At 37.4% G+C, this 19,771-nt stretch overlaps 1 protein-coding gene and 1 long non-coding RNA gene across 3 annotated transcripts in view; one reads left to right on the plus strand and one right to left on the minus strand.

Annotated features, from left to right (window-relative positions):
* LOC113633854 (uncharacterized) overlaps positions 1-19,771 on the plus strand; it is a 162,521-nt gene that overhangs the window by 30,845 nt on the left and 111,905 nt on the right. Inside the window, exon 2 of the long non-coding RNA XR_003438384.1 lies at positions 2,092-2,185. This is a non-coding gene — a long non-coding RNA (uncharacterized LOC113633854). The remainder of the gene's footprint in view (positions 1-2,091; positions 2,186-19,771) is intronic.
* ACMSD (aminocarboxymuconate semialdehyde decarboxylase) overlaps positions 2,858-19,771 on the minus strand; it is a 62,302-nt gene continuing 45,388 nt past the window's right edge. The window contains exons 9-10 of one of the 2 annotated variants that reach the window (XM_027132502.1): positions 7,659-7,757; positions 2,858-3,080 (exon numbers count right to left, since the gene is read on the minus strand). In XM_027132502.1, coding sequence (XP_026988303.1) covers positions 3,018-3,080; positions 7,659-7,757 — 162 coding nt within the window. In that variant the 3' untranslated portion in view covers positions 2,858-3,017. The remainder of the gene's footprint in view (positions 3,081-7,658; positions 7,758-19,771) is intronic. The other variant, XM_027132514.1, reaches the window with a different exon arrangement.

Raw genomic sequence — 19,771 nt, forward strand, 5'->3', positions numbered from 1 at the left:
CTCTTTCTTCCTAAATCTGTTTTTCCCACTCTTCCTCATGATGGTAAAATAAATCTGCTTAGCTGCTCTAGTGAAAAAAACTAGGAGTCAAGGCATCTGTGTCTAAGGTATGGATGAATTTAATACCTTTAGCTACATCTCAGAGGCTAAATGTCCCCAGAGTTATTGCACAGAAAAGACATCATTAGAAAACCCTTCTTGGGCTTCCCTGGTGGCGCAATGGTTAGGAATCCGCCTGCCAATGCAGGGGATACGGTTCGAGCCCTGGTCCAGGAAGATCCCACATGCCGCCGAGTAACTAATCCTGTGCACCACAACTACTGAGCCTGCACTCTAGAGCCCGCAAGTCACAACTACTAAGCCCACGTGCCATGACTACTGAAACCCATGCCCCTAGAGCCCGTGCTGCACAACAAGAGAAGCCACTGCAATGAGAAGCCCGTGAACCGCAACGAAGAATAGCCCCCACTCACTGCAACTAGAGAAAGCCCGCGTGCAGCAACGAAGATCCAACGCAGCCAAAAATAAATAAATAAAATAAATAAATTTTAGAAAAAAGGAAAGAAAGCCCTTCTTTACATTCGGATTAAAGAGGAATTTTCTCATCTTTTCTTGCATCTGCATAGTTTCATTTTATCTTAGAGTTAATCTTTGATCAAATCGAAGTTGGGGTTGTCCTTATGTTTGCTGTAAGAATTGAACCTAATTTTATTGCAGTGTTGTTTGTAATTGCAAAATATTGGAAAATTACATGTAATGTTCAAATGTAGGAGACTGATTGAACAAACTGTGGTGCACTCACACATAACAGACAGGCACCTGGGTATCAGCCTTGATTTCTTTCCTTCCCATCTCCCCTTGTCCTCACATTTATCAAGTGCTGTTGCTTCTCCCTACAACCCCATCTCACCATCTCCTTTCTACTACTCTTGCCCAAGTCACCATCATTTCTTGCCTAGTCTCCCTAGTAGCATTCTTGACCCCTTTAAATAATTTTCTACACAGCTGCTAATGTGTTTTTTTAAACCTAAGTCAGAGCATGTCACAAACCTATTTTAAAAAAACTCCAATGGCTTCCTATAAAACTTAATATGAAAATCTAAACTTGACCTTGGCCTGCTTACCTGGCCAGCTTTTCCGCTTTGTCGCTACTTCTCACCCCCTTGCTCACAAGCTCTGCCACAGCTCTTTTCTGCCTCAGAGCCTTTGCCCGCAAGACTCTTCTCCATGGCTCTTTCTTTCTACTGGTCGAGTCTTAGTTCAAAGTCCTCTTTAAAGTGGTATTCTCTGGCCTTACAGCTCAATGTTTTATCTCCCATCCTTCCCTTAGTCACTCTATACATTTCCTTGTTTTCATCTCTGCATAATGTTTATCAGTATGAGAAGAATTCCCTCTCTTCCTTCCCTCCCTCCCTCCCTTCCTTCCTTCCTCCCTCCCTCCCTCTCACTCTCCATTCCTCCTTTCTTTGTCCTCCTTCATTTATTTATGTTTCTTACCCTCCAGATTGTAGGCTTCATCAGAGAAGGAATTTTATCCTTTTTGTTAACTTCTATATCCCCAGTGTCTGGAACTGTCCTACAGTACTGGCACATCATATAAATACTCTGTGACTATGAATATACCCGGTATCTATTTAAACTATGTATCTATAGATCTATGATACTGAATGAGATGATCAAGTTACTTTTCACGATAACACAATCATCAAACACTGTGTTAACAGTGCTCAAATATATATTATTTGAAAAGGAACAGATATTTTCCCCAAAGAATGGGGAAGGAAAAGAATAATAACACATGCTTCATGTTGCTGTTTTGCACAACTTTGTTTTTCTTTTTAGGCAGATTGGAGTAACAGAGTGGTGGGTGGGTAAAGTCCTAGAAAGCAACAGGAGTAGCAAGAAAGAGATGGAGTTACAGACTAAATAAATGAAGAAAAAATAACGGGATGGGTGTAGTTTAGCAAAAATTAAATCAGTACAAATCACATGCCAGTACTCAACTTGATTTTCTGGACTAATGGAAGGGAAAAGAAGTATGAATGAAACTGAAGCAAGAGGGTAATTTAGAAAAATTATATTTGATTTTAGAATTCAGCCAGAGGAACATGAACCACAGACGTTCATCACCCTTCCCAGGACCAAGTTCATTTTCAGCAGTCCAGGTGGGATGACCAGAAATGAAGTGAGTAGAACAAGGCTACCCTGGTATTGCCCTGCTCAGTCTCTACAGCCTTCTTTAAACATTCTGCTCTGTATTTTAAATTAAAAGAGCTTCTCGTAAAAGTAAATTACATACTGAAACTTTTCTCCAGGATAGATAAGTTCTCATTCATATGGGAACTATGTTCCCATAGTTTTGCCTTCCTATCTATTTCCTATCTTCCAAACCTAAACGTGCCTTATCCATCCGTATAGACTCAGCCCAAGTTCCAGCTTCTGTGAAGATCTGCCCAAAGTTTGAATCCAAATGAATTTTTCTTACTGAAACTTCTGTGACATGCATGTTTTATTGCTTAGTTATTATTCCATGAACATGTGTCTTGCCTCCTTAATTAGGCTATAAGCTCCTAGACATTATATGGAATATGTATATTATTTATTTTTTTGGAGCCTAAAGCACTCTCAGCCCACTTCTGGGCTAATGGAAGGTGTTAAAGTGAATCAAAACAGTTTATTTGGGCCCTATGAACATATATTTGCTCAAAGTAGAACCTACCTGAATGCTCTGGGATGAATCTGTTATTTTTTCCATATAAATCATTAATGACATTTTGCTTTTTATTTCTGACATTAATTTAAAAGGCACTGGGAAAATTATTTTTGATTTGCACACGAAATAATGTACTGCTTTTCTGAATAAAAGCACGAGTCATTTTTGTTATGAACAATTTAGGTTATATATTCTATTTCTAGATAAAAGTGTTCAAAATAGGATTTTAGTGATACATAAGTGATACATATTTAAAAACAAAAATAAAATATCTTCTTGAAATTTGCCTTTGTAGTAAATTCAGTCATTCAAATTGTTTTCTCTCAAGACCCAAAAATTTTAGAGCATTGCCAGCTTTGAGTTTATCCTGAAAAAGAAAAGATTTTATTTTAAAGCATTATTTAATGGTTGTTTTAAAGTACTTAGTAAGTGTCTTTATCAGGTTTTTAAAAACTCAGTTCCCCAGTGTGAGAGAAAAATATTAGCAGGTTAAACAATGAATCTCTTGACCCATGTTTCACCCCACTGTTTTTCAAATTATATTCATATATTTGTTTTGAACAGTCTTTTAAAAGCAAAAATATAAATGGTGTGTGGTATATTTGTGCTTTTATTATTTTCCCTACTTCTCAAATATGTTGACAATCATGGACAAAAAATGGATTTTTTTGAATTTTGAAATATGTAAATATGTATTTATGTTATAAGTAACATATAAAATGTATATTTGTTTTATGCTTATTTTTATAATAACAGTTCCTAGTGAAAGATTTCTGCAAATGCTTTTTATACAACATAATAGAATGATAAGTTTAAATATATTAGAAACAGAATTATGATATGACCCAACAATTCTACTCCTAGTTATATAGCCAAAAGAATTAAAAACAGGGACTCAGATACTTGTATGCGAATGTTCACAGCAGCCAAAAGATGGAAACAACCTAAGCATACATCAACAGAGGAATAGATTTTTAAATGTGGTATATACATAAATGGAATATTCAGGCCCCAAAAGGAATGAAGTTCTTTTTTTTCTTCCAGTTTTATTGAGATATAATTGATATAGAACACTGTATAAATTTAAGGTGTACAACATAATGATTTGACTTATGTACATCATGAAATGATCACAATAAGTTTAGTGAACATCCATCATCTCGTATAGATACATTAAAGAAACAGAAAAAAATATTTTTTCCTTGGGATGAGAACTCTTAGGATTTAGTTTCTTAATAACTTTCATATATAACATATAGCAGCATTAATTATATTTATCATGTTGTACATTACAACCCTAGTACTTATTTATCTTGTAACTGGAAGTTTGTACCTTTTAACTAACTGCCTTCAGTTCCCCCTTTGTCCTCTATTTGAAATCTAAGTTTGAAACTTGGTTGTGGGAGGAGGGGAGGAGAATTACAACAGGGAAAACCCTCTTAGGAAAATGACTTTCTTTTTACAGGACCCTCCAGTGAGTTTTAGGTTTGTAAGATAAGACAGTTGGAAAGAGTGCCCAGAAGTCATCTAGCCACCTACCACCTTCTCGGTATATGTGTTGTCCTTTCACATGGCCCTGAATAAAAAGTAAGCTCTTTTGGAGCAAGAAACGTGATACAGATGAAGAGTCTCAGAAAATTGTACAAGTATGTACATTTATAAATTTCACATGAGAAAAAGACTGCCAAGTTTTTTTTCACTCTCTCCCCAGCTATAGATTAGATCATCTCCACAGAAAGAACTCCTGTGTTTTGAGGGGTAATTTTGTGATACCCTAATTGATATATATCCCGCTTGCAAAAGGCAGGTATGTAATTGAGGGTGGAAGGAAACATGTATGGCGTCGTGTAATATCCATACCATTAGTGTGTATCTATATATCATGACCACTTCAGGGTTCTCACACAGCCTTGCAGAGTGGGTAATTTGAGGCAGGGACCTCTTATTCAGGGTTCTTCCCAGATTCACACTTGGGCCATCCTCCTCTAAAGGAAGATTCAGAAGTGACTGTTGCTGCTGTGAGAAACTATTTGCTTTTTAAAATAGGTTGGGTGGGGCTTCCCTGGTGGTGCAGTGGTTAAGAATCCGCCTGCCAATGAAGGGGACATGGGTTTGAGCCCTGGTCCGGGAAGATACCACATGCTGCAGAGCAACTAAGACTGTGTGCCACAACTACTGAGCCCACGTGCCACAACTACTGAAGTCCGTGTGCCTAGAGCCCGTGCTCTGCAACAAGAGAAGCCACTGCAATAAGAAGCCTGCGCACCACAACAAAGAGTAGCCCCTGCTTACCACAACTAGAGAAAGCCCACACGTAGCAACCAAGACCCAAGGCAGCCAAAAATAAATAAATAAATTTATTAAAAAAAAATAGGTTGGGGGGCTTCCCTGGTGTCGCAGTGGCTGGGAATCTGCCTGGCAGTGCAGGAGATGTGGATTCGAGCCCTGGTCCGGGGGGATCCCACATGCTGCGGAGCAACTAAGCCCATGCACCACAACTACTGAGCCTGTGCCCTAGAGCCCGTGAGCCACAACAAGAGAAGCCACTGCAATGAGAAGCCCGCACACCGCAATGAAGAGTATCCCCCACTCGCTGCCACTAGAGAAAGCCGGCACGCAGCAACGAAGACCCAACGCAGCCAAATAAAAATAAATAAATAAAAATAATAAAATAGGTTGGTACTGAGTATCCTTTGAAGGAGATACATTTTGGTGTGTTGGATGGAAACCTGATCCTGGAGTCTGGAGATCTGGGGTTGGGTCCATGTGCTGTAATCCAGCAGTTATATCCCTTTTGGCAAATCACTCAACCCCCAAGTCTTGTTTTTCTCCTCTGCATCTACATGGTGGAATGCATTTGCCTATCTCCCAGGCTGGTTGTGCTCATCAAATGGATTTATTTATTTCATTTAAAACTTTTTAGTGAAATTTTACCTTCATGTGGCTCAAAATTCAAAAGGTATAAAAATGTACATTTCCTTTCACTAGTGCTACCCAACCACTATTTTTTCTTTCCAGAGTTATCAGTTTCTTGTCCTTCTTCCAGAAATATTTTATGCATTTATATGTAGGTTTATAATTTTTTTTCACAAATGGATAGTATACCATACACAAATGGAAGTATACTATATGCAGTTTTTGCACCTTGCTTAACTTAATATATCTTAGAAATCGATTCTTAATATTTTTTTATGGCTGTATAGAATCCATTGTATGGATATGTTATTATTTATTTATTCCCCTGTAGATTGTTTTTAGTTTTATTACAAACAGTGTTATAATGAGTAACCTTACACAGAATGTCATGAATTTGTGACAATATAAAATTTTTATTCAAGATTTTCTGAAAACTTGAAAGTGATAAGCACATAAAATTAAATAACAAAAGGCATGTAATAATAATAATTATTATTCCATTAAAATCTTAATCAAGATTCTTGGGGTAATCTGGTTTCAGTTTAATTTTGGTTAATGTTATAGAAAGTTTTTCATTTCTCAACCTTTGATATAAAACCTTTGATATAAAAAGTTAAAAAGCTTAGTATTGCTTACTACTTTAATAAGTATATATTTAACAATTCAAGACTTTTAGTGCCTTAAGGTGGGTAAGTGCCAAAGGAGAAACTTCCTGTTTAAAGCAGTCTGAGGTCTCCCAGTCAATAACTTGCAACTAGTATATGTCAAAATGGACCCTTGGGACTTCCCTGGTCGTCTAGTGGTAAAGAATCCGCCTTACAATGCAGGGGATGCAGGTTCGATCCCTGGTCAAGGAACTAAGATCCCACATGCCATGGAGCAATTAAACCCACACACCGCAACTACTGAGCTCACGCGCCTCAACTAGGGAGCCTGCGTGCCACAAACTACAGAGCCCACGTTCTGTGGAACCTTTGTGCCACAACTGCAGAGCCCACACGCCCTGGAGCCTGTGCGCCACAACTAGAGAAAAGCCCTGTACACCACAAGGAAGAGCTCGTGTGCCACAACGAACGATCCTGTATGCCTCAGTGAAGGTCCTTAGTGCCACAACTAAGATCCTACGCAGCCTAAAATAAAAAATAAATCTAAAAATAAGAAAAAGGACCTTTGTTGGCATCTGTTCATGTACTTCAAGCCTACTGAGAAGATGTGATGAGCTAATATATCCTTAAAAATTAAAGCAGAGAATTAGAGTTGAAGAGAAATTTTGGATTCTAGTTTAGAGGAAAGCCAAGACTTATACAAAAGGACAGTGACTAAAACTTTTGTAAGATTTGTTAAGAATTTATATATCCCCATGTTTTCATTTTTGGCCATCCCTGTCCCCTGGTAGTAATTGGCAGTGAAGTCTTAGGAAAAACTTGTTTTGTTGGGGGTGGGTGTGGGATGGGAAGGGGATGGCAAAAGAGAGGAAATCTGGGGACACTGAGTCTCATTTTAACCTCATTTTCGTTCAGGAGCCTGAGGGGCAGAATGGCAGTGGCAGCATTAAGGCACATTTAGCCACTCTAAAAGTCAAATGCTAAAAGAAAAAAAAAAATCCAGTTACTTGAGGGTTCTGGATCCTTGAGTTCTGTTAATCAAGACTTTAGTCTCAATATCCAAATAACTAGAATCATTACAACTTTTGAGATTGGTAGATTTGTAACAGAAACATTAAAGGAAAAATTTAGACATTTCTCTCATTCATCTAACATGCAAATCTAAATATATTATTATTATGTGCTTCTTTACCGTTTTCTTTCTTGGCTTTATGAATTTAGTTGTACTAGATTGACTTTCAGCATTTTAACTTTCCTTTGCCCTTTAATAGGTCAGCTATTTCTGGAGATCAAGTAACAGTTCTAGGAATATTAAGTGTAACGATTTCTCTGTTCTTTGCTATCACATAGCAAAGTGCTCTGAAATCAAACACAATTAGAGCAGGAAAATTCAGGAAGAAGATCATGAAGTAAAAGGCACATACCTTTGTTTCTGCATCAAATTCTTCCATGGATTCTATCAGTTTCCCAGGTTCCAGCTCACCTAGTGGAAAGGGGTAATCGGTTCCCAAAATGACTTTATCCTGAAAAAGGAAAAAACACTTTTATCTCTAATTTTGCAGAACATCAAAGAACCTCTTGTAAACTTAATTATATTTACATATTACAAGCACTCCTATGGTAAAATAACAAATTTCTTCCTGATTAACAGAAACAAACTGATCTAAAATTTTTAAGATTTAATGGCTTCAAAACTTATTCTGACATTTTCTCCAGCAGGTGCCGCTATTAGGTCTCTTAAAGCTGCAAATCAACCCCCATCTTCCCTTGTTTTTTTTAAGTAACTGAAATGCAGAATACTCAAATATAAGAAGCAGGCGTTTATTTAATAAAACATGTTGATGTCTTCAGATGAAATTAAGGATTCTATATTTCTTAAAATGATGCATTGCAGTTGACCCGCACAATTTTTGAAAATATACTGGAGTTTAAAAGGAAAACATAAAAAACAAACAACTGGATGACAAGAAAAGAAACAAACAAACAAAAACCAACCAACCCCCCCAAACAATTACCATCTCTATAAACTAGATTGTTGTTTGCTTTTTTTTTTTTTTTTTGCATTACGCGGGCCTCTCACTGTTGTGGCCTCTCCCGCTGCGAAGCACAGGCTCCGGACGCGCAGGCTCAGCGGCCATGGCTCACGGGCCCAGCTCACGGGCCCAGCCGCTCCGCGGCACGTGGGATCCTCCCAGACCGGGGCACGAACCCGCGTCCCCCGCATCGGCAGGCGGACTCTCAACCATTGCGCCACCAGGGAAGCCCTGTTGTTTGCTTTTTAATGATGTAGCTTTGAAATTCTATTTGACACTTTGTACAATAAAGCACACAGGCCTGTCTGTCTACAAATAAGTAAAGCACTATGTCAAGCAATGTGCTAAAATCTAGATTGCTACATTGGTCAACAAAACAGAAACGGGGATAGAGAAAGATCAAGATGGCAGGGTAGGAAGATCCTGAGCTCAGCTCCTGTCACACCTAAGTTACAGCTACTTACAGGCCAACTATCTCTGAGAATGACCCGATGGCTAGCAGAAAAGATTTTTTCCATAACTAAAGATATAAAGAAAGAACCACAACTTGACAGGTAGCGTGGTGGAGACGTGGACTGTCAAGACCCACATTCCTGGCATGGTGACCCATAAGCAGGAGGAAAATCACAACTGTGGAGGTCCTCCCTGAGGATCAAGGGGTCCAAGTCCCACACTGAGTTCACCAGCCTGGTGGTCCTGCACTGGGAAGGCAAGCACCCAAAATACCTGGCTTTGAAAACCAGTGGGTGTTATGTTTAGGAGAGCTAGAGGCTGGAAACTGAGGCTCCATCCTTAAAGGGCAGGTGCAAAAACTCGCTTGCTCCAAGTCCCAGTGCAGAAGCAGCCAAAAAAAAAAAAACTTTGGGGCTTCCCTGGTGGCGCATTGGTTGAGAGTCCGCCTGCCGATGCAGGGGACACGGGTTCGTGCCCCGGCCTGTGAAGATCCCACATGGCGCGGAGTGGCTAGGCCTGTGAGCCATGGCCGCTGAGCCTGCGCGTCCGGAGCCTGTGCTCCGCAATGGGAGAGGCCACAACAGTGAGAGGCCCGCGTAACGCAAAAAAAAAAAAAAAAACAACTTTGTATGATGACAGATGGTTACTAGACTTATTGTGGTGATTCATTTGTAATGTATAGAAATATATCGAATCACTATGTTGTATACCTGAAATGAATCTAACGTAAATTAACTATAATTTTTTAAAAGTACAATGAATAAGAATATATTTTTGTAATGGAATAGTATACAGTGATAAATGAACAAATTTTGGGGAAAAAAATAGAAATGTTCCCTCTCCTTAAGAAACTCATAATCTAGTAAGAGAGACATTAAATCAATAATCAATAATCAATCCATCTATCAAAATAAGAACATATTTTCAACCAGAAATTTTACTTCTAGAAAGTATCCCACCCATATGCATGTAATGGAAATACATCAAGGAAGTTAATTGCAACACTATTGTAGCAGCAAAAGACTATCAAACTAAATTATAGCATATCCAAAAATAAAAAGGAATGAAGGATACTTGCATATGCTGTAATGAAATAATCACCAAGTTATATTATAAAGAGGAATGATCTCGTACAGCAGAAACTAAAACAACATTGTAAATCAACTGTACTCCAATAAAAAATTGATTAATAAGAAAAAAACGATGATCTTGTAATTGAGAAAATACAGTGTAATAACTGTCATATGGAATTTACTAAAGTTAATTCAAATAGCATATGATATCACTTATATGTGGAATCTAAAAAAATGGTACAAATGAACCTATTTACAAAACAGAAATTGAGTCACAGATGTAGAAAACAAACTTATGGTTATCAAGGGGGAAGAGGGGGAAGGGATAAACTGGGAAATTGGGATTGACATATACATACTAGTATATATAAAATAATAAGAACCTACTGTGTAGTGCAGGGAACTCTATTCAATACTCTGTAATGGCCTATATGGGAATAGAATCTAAAAAGAATGGATATATGTATATGTATAACTGACTCACTTTGCTGTACAGCAGAAAGTAACACAACATTGTAAATCAACTATACTTCAATTAAAAAATTAATTAATTAAAAAAAGAGGAATGATCTTGAAGTTATATCGTGAAGGGGGGAAAACAAAGTCTAGGACAGTGTATTTGCTATGCTCATACTTCTGTTTCTACTAAGGGATCTATAGACACACAAATATATGTTTGTATGTATAAAGTCTATTTCACGAATGGTAGCCAAGAAACAAGTAACATTAGTTGTCTCCACCAATGAAGACTAGGATTCAGGGGTGTAGGAGATCCCCCCGCTTCTTTTTTTGAGATATAATTCACATACCATAAAATTCACCCTTTAAAAGTGTACAGTTCAGTGGGTCTTCATATATTCATGAATTTGTGTAATCATTCCCACTATCTAATTCCAGAACATTTTTATCACCCCAAAGTAAACCCCGTACTCATTAGCAGGCACTCCTTGTTACCTCCTTCCAGCCCCTGGAAAACACTAATTTACCTTCTGTAAAGGAGGTCCATGGAATTGCCTCTTCTGACATTTCATATGAATGGAATCAAACAGTATGTTGCCTTCTTTTCTCTTAGTATATTGTTTTTCAAGGTTTATCCATGTTGTAGCCTGAATCAGTACTTCATTCCTTTCTGGGCCAAATAATATTCCATTGTATAGATATACCACATTGTTGTTTATCCATTCATCAGATGATAGACATGTGAGTTGTTTCTACATTTTGGGTGTTATGATATTGTTTCTCTGAACAATTGTGTACAGAGGAGTTTTTGTATGAACACGTTTTCACTTCTCCTGGGTATATACCTAGGAGTGGAGTTGCTGGATCATATGGTAAGTCCATGTTTAACATTTTGAGAAACTATTTTTCACAGTGGTTGCAGCATTCTACATTCCCAACAGCAATGTATGAGGGTCCCAATTTCTCCAAATCCTCACCAACACTTGTCATTATTCATCTTTTTGATGATGGCTATCATGGTGGGTGCAAAGTGGTATCTCACTGTGATTTTGATTTGCATTTCTGTAATGACTAATTACATTGAACATCTTTCCATGTGCTTATTGGCCATTTGTATGTCTTTGGAGAAATATCTATTTATATCCTTGGTGTCTATTCAGGCCCACGTGTTTCCTTTTTATTGTTGAGTTGTAAGAGTTCTGTATATTTTCTGAATACTAGAGACTTATCAGATGTATGATTTACAACTATTTTCTTCATTCTGTGGGCTGTCTTTTCACTGGTTGTATCTTTTGAAGCACAAATTTTAAAATTTTAATGAATTTAATCTATTTTCTTTAGTTGCTTGTGGTTTTGGCGTCATATGCAAGAAATTATTGCCTAAAAGGTCACAAAGATTTACAACTATGTTATCTTCTAAGAGTTTGTAGTTTAAGCTTTTCCCTTTAGGTCTTTGGTCCATTTTGAGTTAACTTTTGTGTATTTTGATTGTAAAGAAGAGATCCAACTTTATTATTATTATTTTTCTGTATGTGGATATTCAGTTATCCCACTATAATACATTGAAGAAACTATTCTTTCTTCATTGAATTATATTGGTACCTTTGTTCAAAATAAGTTATCTTTATGTCTGTCCTTAAGCCACTACCACACAGTTTTGATTACTGTATGTATCTGTGTTGAAAATTTTGAAATTGGGACTGTGAGTCCTCCAATTTTGTTCTTCTTTTTCAAAATCATTTTGGCCATTCTGGGTCCCTTGCATTTCCATATGAATTTTAGGATCAGCTTGTCAATTCCTGCAAAAATAAAAAAGCAAACAAGAAAACCCTGGATTTTTGATAGAGATTGCATTGAATCTATAGATCAGTGTGAGAAGTATTGCCATTTAACAATATTAAATTTTCCAACCAATGAACATGGGATGTCTTTTATTTATTTAGGTCTTCTTTAATTTTCTTCAACAATGTTTTGTAATTTAGTGTCCAAATCTTACACTTCTTTAGTTGAATTTACTCCCAAGTATTTTATTCTTCTTGATGCCATTGTAAATGGAATTGTCTCCTCAATTTCATTTATGGATTATTCAATGCTAGTGTATAGAAATACAGGTAATTTTCATATATTTATCTTGTATGTGTTTATATATTTTGTATATTTATCCTACAACCTTACTGAATCTGTTTATTAGCCCTGATGGTTTATTTGTGGATTCTCTAGGATTTTGTGTATACAGGGTCATGTCATCTGCAAATAATTTTGCTTCTTCCTTTCCAATTTTTATGTCTTTTATTTATTTTTCTTGCTTAATTTCCCTGGCTACAATCTCCAGTACAATGCTGAATATAAGTGGTAAGAGCAGAACCTTTCAATCTTTTACCATTAGGCACGATATTAGTTGTGGGTTTTTCATAGACGTTCTTTATCAGGTTGAGGAAGTTCCTTTGTACTCCTTTTTGAGTGTTTTCATCATGAAAGACTATCAGTTTGTTGAGTGCTTTTCCTGCATTTATTGAGATGATCATGTAGTTTTTGTCCTTTATTAATATGGTGTATTGACTGATTTTTGTGTGTTGAAACAATCTTGCATCTGTGGGATAAATCTCAATTGATCATGGTGTATAATTCTTATTATGTGTTGCTAGATTCAGTTTAATAAATATTGTTCAGGAAATTCACATCTGTATTCATAAGGGATATTGGTCTGTAGTTTTCTTGTGATTTCTTTTTCTGGTTTTGGAGTGTGCTGGCCTCAGAATAAACTAAGAAGTGTTGCTTTCTTTTGTACTTTTTTGAAGAGTTTGTGAAGGATTGGTTGTAATTCTTTTTTAAAAATTTGATACAATTCAGCAGTAAAGCCATCTAGTCCTGGGCTTTTCTTTGTGGACGTTTTAAAATCACTGATTCAATCTCTTTGCTTATTATAGGTTTATTCAGATTTTCTATTTCTTCTTGAGTCAGTTTCTGTAGTCTTTCTAGGAATTTCTTCATTTCATTTAGGTTATCAAATTTGTTAGCACACAGTTGCTCATATTTTTCTTATAATTCTTTTTATTCCTGTAAGGTCTCTAGTAATACCCTCCTCTTTCATTTCTAATTTTAACAATTGAATCTTATCTGTTTATTTCTTGGTCAGTCTAGCTAAAGGTTTGCTAATTTTGTTGATCTTCTCAAAGACCCAAGTTTTGATTTTATTGATTTTCTTATTGTTTTTCTATTCTCTATTTCTTTTATAACTGCTTTAGTATCTGCTATTTCCTTTCTTATGCTTGTTTTGGGTTTAGCTTACTCTTCTTTTTCTAGTTTCTTAAGGTGGACATACAGGCTATTGATTTGAGATCTTTCTTCTTTTTCAATATAGGCATTTTAGAGCTATAAATTTCCTACTAAGCCCTGCTTTAGCTGCATTTCATGAGTTTTGGAAAGTTTTGTTTTATATTACATTTGTATTAAATATTTTCTAATTTCCATTGTGATTTCTTCTCTGTCTAGTGTCATTTCATTTCAGTCTGAAGGACATCCTCTAGCATTTCTTGTATGGCAAGTCTACTAGCATTGAATTCTCTTGACTTATGTTTATTTGAGAATATCTTCATTTCTCCTCATTCTTGGAGGATAGTTTTGCTGGATATAGAGTTTTTTGTTTGTTTGTTTTTATAGATTTATTTATTTATTTTTGGCTGCATTGGGTCTTCATTGCTGTGTGTGGGCTTTCCCTAGTTGCGGCGAGCGGGGGTTACTCTTTGTTGCATTGCACGGGCTTCTCACTGTGGTGGCTTCTCTTGTTGTGGAGCACAGGCTCTAGGCACATGGGCTTCAGTAGTTGTGGCTCGCGGGCTCTAAAGCACAGGCTCAGTAGTTGTGGTGCACGGGCTTAGTTGCTCCGCGGCACGTGGGATATTTCCGGACCAGGGCTCGAACCTGTGTCCCCTGCATTGGCAGGCAGATTCTTAACCACTACACCACCAGGGAAGCCCTGGATATAGGGTTTTTGATGAATAGGTTTTTGTGTGTGCGTGAGCTTTAAATATGTCTTCTAGGGCTTCCCTGGTGGCACAGTGGTTGAGAGTCCACCTGCCGATGTAGGGGACACGGGTTCGTGCCCCGGTCCGGGAAGATCCCACATGCCGCAGAGGCGGCTGGGCCTGCGAGCCATGGCCGCTGAGCCTGTGCGTCCGGAGCCTGTGCTCCGCAATGGGAGAGGCCACAACAGTGAGAGACCCGTGTACTGAAAAAATTAAAAAAAAAAAAAAAAAATATATATATATATATATATATATATATATATATGTCTTCTACTGCCTACTGGCCTCCATAGTTTTTACTGAGGGCTAAGGCTAGAGCCATAGGGAACATCAACACTGGGGGTGGAGTGCTTCCAGGAATGCAAGACAGAGGGAGAATGTCCACAGGCAGAGAGAGCCAGTGAGGCAGAGAAGGAGAGACAGAAAAAAAGTGGTATTAGAAAAAAATGCAGTGAGAGATATTTGAAGGAGAAAGTGTTTAATAAGTAATGCTTTAGAAGAGGATGAAAAAGATAAGGGCTAAAGAGTCTCTGTTGGATTTGGCAGCCTTATTAAGTGCACTTTCAGTGGAGTGATGGAGAGAAAAACAGATGCACAGGATGAAAAAGTAGATGAATGGTGAAAAAATGTTAAGTGTTGACTACACATATCTCTTAGCTTGGGTTTCTCTCATCTTTGATTATCACTCTATTTGTGCTGCTTGGGCAGTCTCATCCATAAACAAAGATCTAGTTCCTAAGCCTCAAGTCCTGGGTATATGGCAGCCTGCTGGACACTTCCACTTGGCTGCCTTACAGGCAATTAAAATGCAGCATGTTATCTAATGTTGAAGTCCTCATCTTCATATTTATGCAACATCATGTTCATTTTCATTCTCTTGTTCTCACTTTTGCATTCTCTTACTCTCCTCCCTCACCCCCTCACATCCCATCCACTTGCTCTCTGGATATCTTTTTTTACTCCTGTTTGTCCCCTGGAAGCTGACCTGTCTGTACTGTACAACAGGCTTCCTTGACCTCAGGTTTCTAGTTGGGTTTAACTAATGGACAACATAGGCAGGAGATTAGAGAATGGAGGAAAGTGTTTATGCCCCAGATCCCTCCCTTTGGAGTCATCAACTTGGCTCCAACTAAACATCTTGGCTCCTGTTAGCAGGCCCTTTTCACAGAGCCCTCTCTGTCTTTTGGCCCGGAATGGTAATGGAGCTTTCCATACCTTTGTAAATAATCCATTTATTAATTTTTTTCTCTAGTTTTCTCAATTCAGGATGCGATCTTATTTTCTGCTGGAATCCTGCATGAGTCACACTGTGTTCCAGTTATACCAAAATCTTTATAGTTTTCTCACTTTACTAGGTTTATCCTCTGGTTGGCATGTCCTATCCAGCCCCAAACTCCTATTTTTAATTGATTAATTAATGTGGTGGACAACTTTTTATTTTGACAGAATTTCAAATGATTAGACAGATAGAAATGTTGCAGGCTAATTCAGGGATCTGCCATATAACCTTTACGCAGATTCACCAATTGTTTATATTTTGCCCCCTTTTCTTTATTATTTTCTCTGTATAGATATTTGTGTATCTATACAGAAACACACATTTTTCTGAACTGTATGCAAGTTGGAGACATTACGGCCCCTTACTCCTAAATAAATTAGAGTTTATTCCTAAGAAAAAAGACGTTTTCTTATGTAACCATAGTACAGTTCTTAAAATCAGAAAATTTATAAGTTGATATATATATAATATTATATCAATGTTATTATATATACACACACACACACACACACACACACATATATATATATACACACACATATATATAATATCACCAGTCCATACTCAGACTTTGTCAGTTATCCCAACAGTGTGCTTCATAGCTAGTTATTTTTTCCTGGTCCAAGATCCAGTTGATAATTACATTAAATTTAGTTATCATGTCTCCGAAGTTTCCCTTAATTTGGAACAGGTAATTTTTTTTTTTTTGGTCACTCTTGACTTGGATATTTTTGAAGAAGACTACAGTCCAGTTATTTTACAGAATGTCCCTCTATTCTATTTTATAGAATTTTATAGAATGTCAGTTTGTGTTTTTTTGATCTTTCCTCATGATTACATACAAATTATGCATTTGGGGTAGAAATTTTACAGAAGTGATGTTGTGTCTTTTTCACTGCATCATATCAGGGGTACATGTTACCAGTTTGTCCCAGTATTGGTGATGTTTGATCATTTAGTTAAGTTGGGACCCACCAGGTTTTTTTCCTATGAAGGCTATTTTTTTCCTTCATGATTAGTAAGTAATTTGTGGGGAGACACTTTAAGATCACATAAATATCTTGTTCCTTATCAAACTTTCACCCACTGGTTTTATCATTCAGTAATGATTTTCTTCCTGACAGTTATTGCTGATGTGGAACTGTATGTGTGTGTGTCTCTCTTGTCTTGTTTCTGTTCTTTGATTTTGACTCTTATCTCTATTTTTTCTTTCTTTCTGTCTGCTTACTTTTTTAGTTTACTTTTCTCCTTCCAGTTTCTTAAAGTGGAATCATAAATCACTGATTTTACACATTTCTTCTTTTTCTAATAGAAGCATTTAAACCTATACTTTTTTACTGAGGTATAATTGACATACCATATTATATTAGTTTCAGCTATATAATATAATGATTTGATATTTGTATATGCTGCGAAATGATCACCACAAGTCTAGTCAACATCTGTCACCAAACATAGTTTAGCATTATTGATAAAATACTTGAGCAATTTTTTGATAGACTTTAATGAGCTTAAAAGCCCCTCCTAGGAAATTGCCCCTCCACTCAATTGACTATTAGTCTTGAAACTAGTCTAAGAACTTAAACCAATAATGCAAAAAGGCTAATTGTCCTTAACTAGATAGTCATCTCCTTCTTTTTTAAAATCCAGTCTAACAATAGTTGTCTAACCATTTTTCCCCATGAAATGTCTCTGCCAAGATAGAATCTTTGAATTGGGCTTTTCAGAAAGCCTCTTTGTTTGAAATAAAACTCTGACCTATGCTTATAATCAATCTGAGAGTGGCTTTGTGTGTTGAAGGAATGAAGGCTTGAATGTACAAAAGAGGAAAGTCTGATTGTTACTAGGCCTGAAATATTAAATGTATAAATGCTCTCAATTTGAGCTGAGGATAAATGATTCTTTGAGTTCTACTAGAAAAAAAGGATTTTCCTAGGTTTTATGAATACATTTACATGAAATAATGTGGGGACGTATATAATAAAATTTAGAGGAAGGCCACGATAGACTCACAACTCTATCTCTAGATTCCTGTATTCATGCACTGTATTAAAACCAAGCAAATACACCTGCTGGTAGAAGCCCTAAAGACCCAAAGTTATGTCTCCTCACATCTGTGCCAACAGCTGATCTCGTTCTGAACTGCCTGCTTGGTATTCCCTGGAGGTTCATTTGTCCTTATTTCTACTCCTCTTGCTAAAAGTTGTTTACAATTCCAAAACACAACATAATTTTAAAAAGTCCCATGCTTACATTACATTTGTCAATCACATTAACATGAAATTGAAATCTAGAAAATAATTTTTCTTTCTAGTCAGGAATTCTTCCATTCCCAGTATTATGGCCTTCTCAGATATAAATACATTTTAAGCGGGGAGGGGTCTGTTCTGTTCTAATGAGAAGAAAGCAAACGATTTTAAAGCCGAAATGCAATTCATTCTTCCTCTGCAATTCATTCTTCCTGGTTAAGACACTTCCCTGTTCACCTAACTTGAGTTTGAAAGCCTATTGTAGAACACCAAACTTACAGTTTGGCAGTATTTAATTATTATTTAATAGCTACTGTTCACAACTCCTCTCCATAGGAGGTTAATTATCCACTTGTGATAATCTGGTTTGTAAATTTTTCATACCTGTTATCTATCTATATACCTTTTATTGATATCTTCTGATAAACTTTTGACCATTTCTAACTTGCTAGTGATTTCTTAAGGGAGAGGGAAGTAGGCATAAAAAACCTGGAAGTGAAGTTCTTGTTAACTGCATTTCTTGTTCAGAGAAGGGATAGTCGCAGGGAAAGGGTGGGGAGAAGAGATTCCTTAAGAGGCAAACGGTCCTATAGGATAAAGGTCACATACTCCATCACTTGATACCAGTCCTTACTTGATAGATGCTTAATAAACACTTCTTGAGTTAAAAAAAAATTTTTTTTTATAAATTTTTAATTTACTTATTTTTGGTGGCGTTGGGTCTTCGTTGCTGTGTGCGGGCTTTCTCTAGTTGCGGCGAGCGGGGCCTACTCTTCGTTTCGGTGCACAGGCTTCTCATTGTGGTGGCTTCTCTTGTTCTGGAGCACAGGCTCTAGGCACGCGGGCTTCAGTAGTTGTGGCACACAGGCTCAGTAGTTGTGGCTCGTGGGCTCTAGAGCGCAGGCCCAGTAGTTGTGGCACACGGGTTTAGCTGCTCCGCGGCATGTTGGATCTTCCCGGACCAGGGCTCGAACCCGTGTCCCCTGCATTGGCAGGCGGATTCTTAACCACTGCGCCACCAGGGAAGTCGTAAAAATACTTTTTGTATTGCTATTTCTACCACCTGTTATAACTGCAAATTGTGATTTAAATGGATGCAGAGTCCTGGTTAAGGAAGCGTAGCATATGGCCTTGGATGACTGTTGCCTCATTTCCCACTGATCCAAGCTCTCTGGTATACCCAAGACTCTTGTGACATCTCAGGCTCCCAAGTAGCATACCTGTTCCTGGCCTCCCAAAAGCTAGAACTTTCTTCCTTCTTCTTCCTTCTTGTCTGTGATCCAGGATTCTGTTCCCTTGGGATTGACCATAATCATGAACCAATTTTTAAGGACATCTGTGCTACTGTAATATTTGACAACATCTACATTTTAGTAGGACCTTTCTAAAGACTCTATTAAACCCAGAGGAATAATTCTAATGGTAGGCATTTTAGGTAGCGTGGCTGCCTCTTCTAGGGTCCTAAAATTATACCTTTTCAACAGCCACTGGCTTCCTTTATTAGGCAGGAAAGCAGTGGATAATCCTGATTGATTTCTCCACACCAACACTGCCCCAATGTGCATTTTCCTTCCCAAAGCCAGCTGCACACACTCCCTATGAAGTCAAAGACTTACTGAGCTGATAATAATAGTAATTAATATTCCTGCCAGGGAAAAGAAATAAACTGCTCATCTGCTGGGATGCATTAACTTTTTCACATTTTCAGGGAATGTTGCAAGCACTGAAAGATGTGGCTTACTGAAGAAACTCAAATAGTGGAAGAGAATTCATTTGTCTTCTGGAAAAGGAACGATTAACTATCCTCTCATTTAGCATATTTCATTAGTAGCATTTTGCAGTAAATACAACACACCTCTATTATAACATAGTTATTACAGACCTTCTAGTATATCAAGGATTCAGTTTGTTCCCTGAGACATAATTTCCTCACTAAGGAGCCTGATTTAATTCAATCAGTGCAGGG

Source organism: Aethalodelphis obliquidens, unplaced genomic scaffold (genome assembly GCF_003676395.1).
Source record: "Aethalodelphis obliquidens isolate GAN/ISIS:26980383/991018 unplaced genomic scaffold, ASM367639v1 scaffold2, whole genome shotgun sequence".
NCBI classification, from domain to species: Eukaryota; Metazoa; Chordata; class Mammalia; order Artiodactyla; family Delphinidae; genus Aethalodelphis; species Aethalodelphis obliquidens.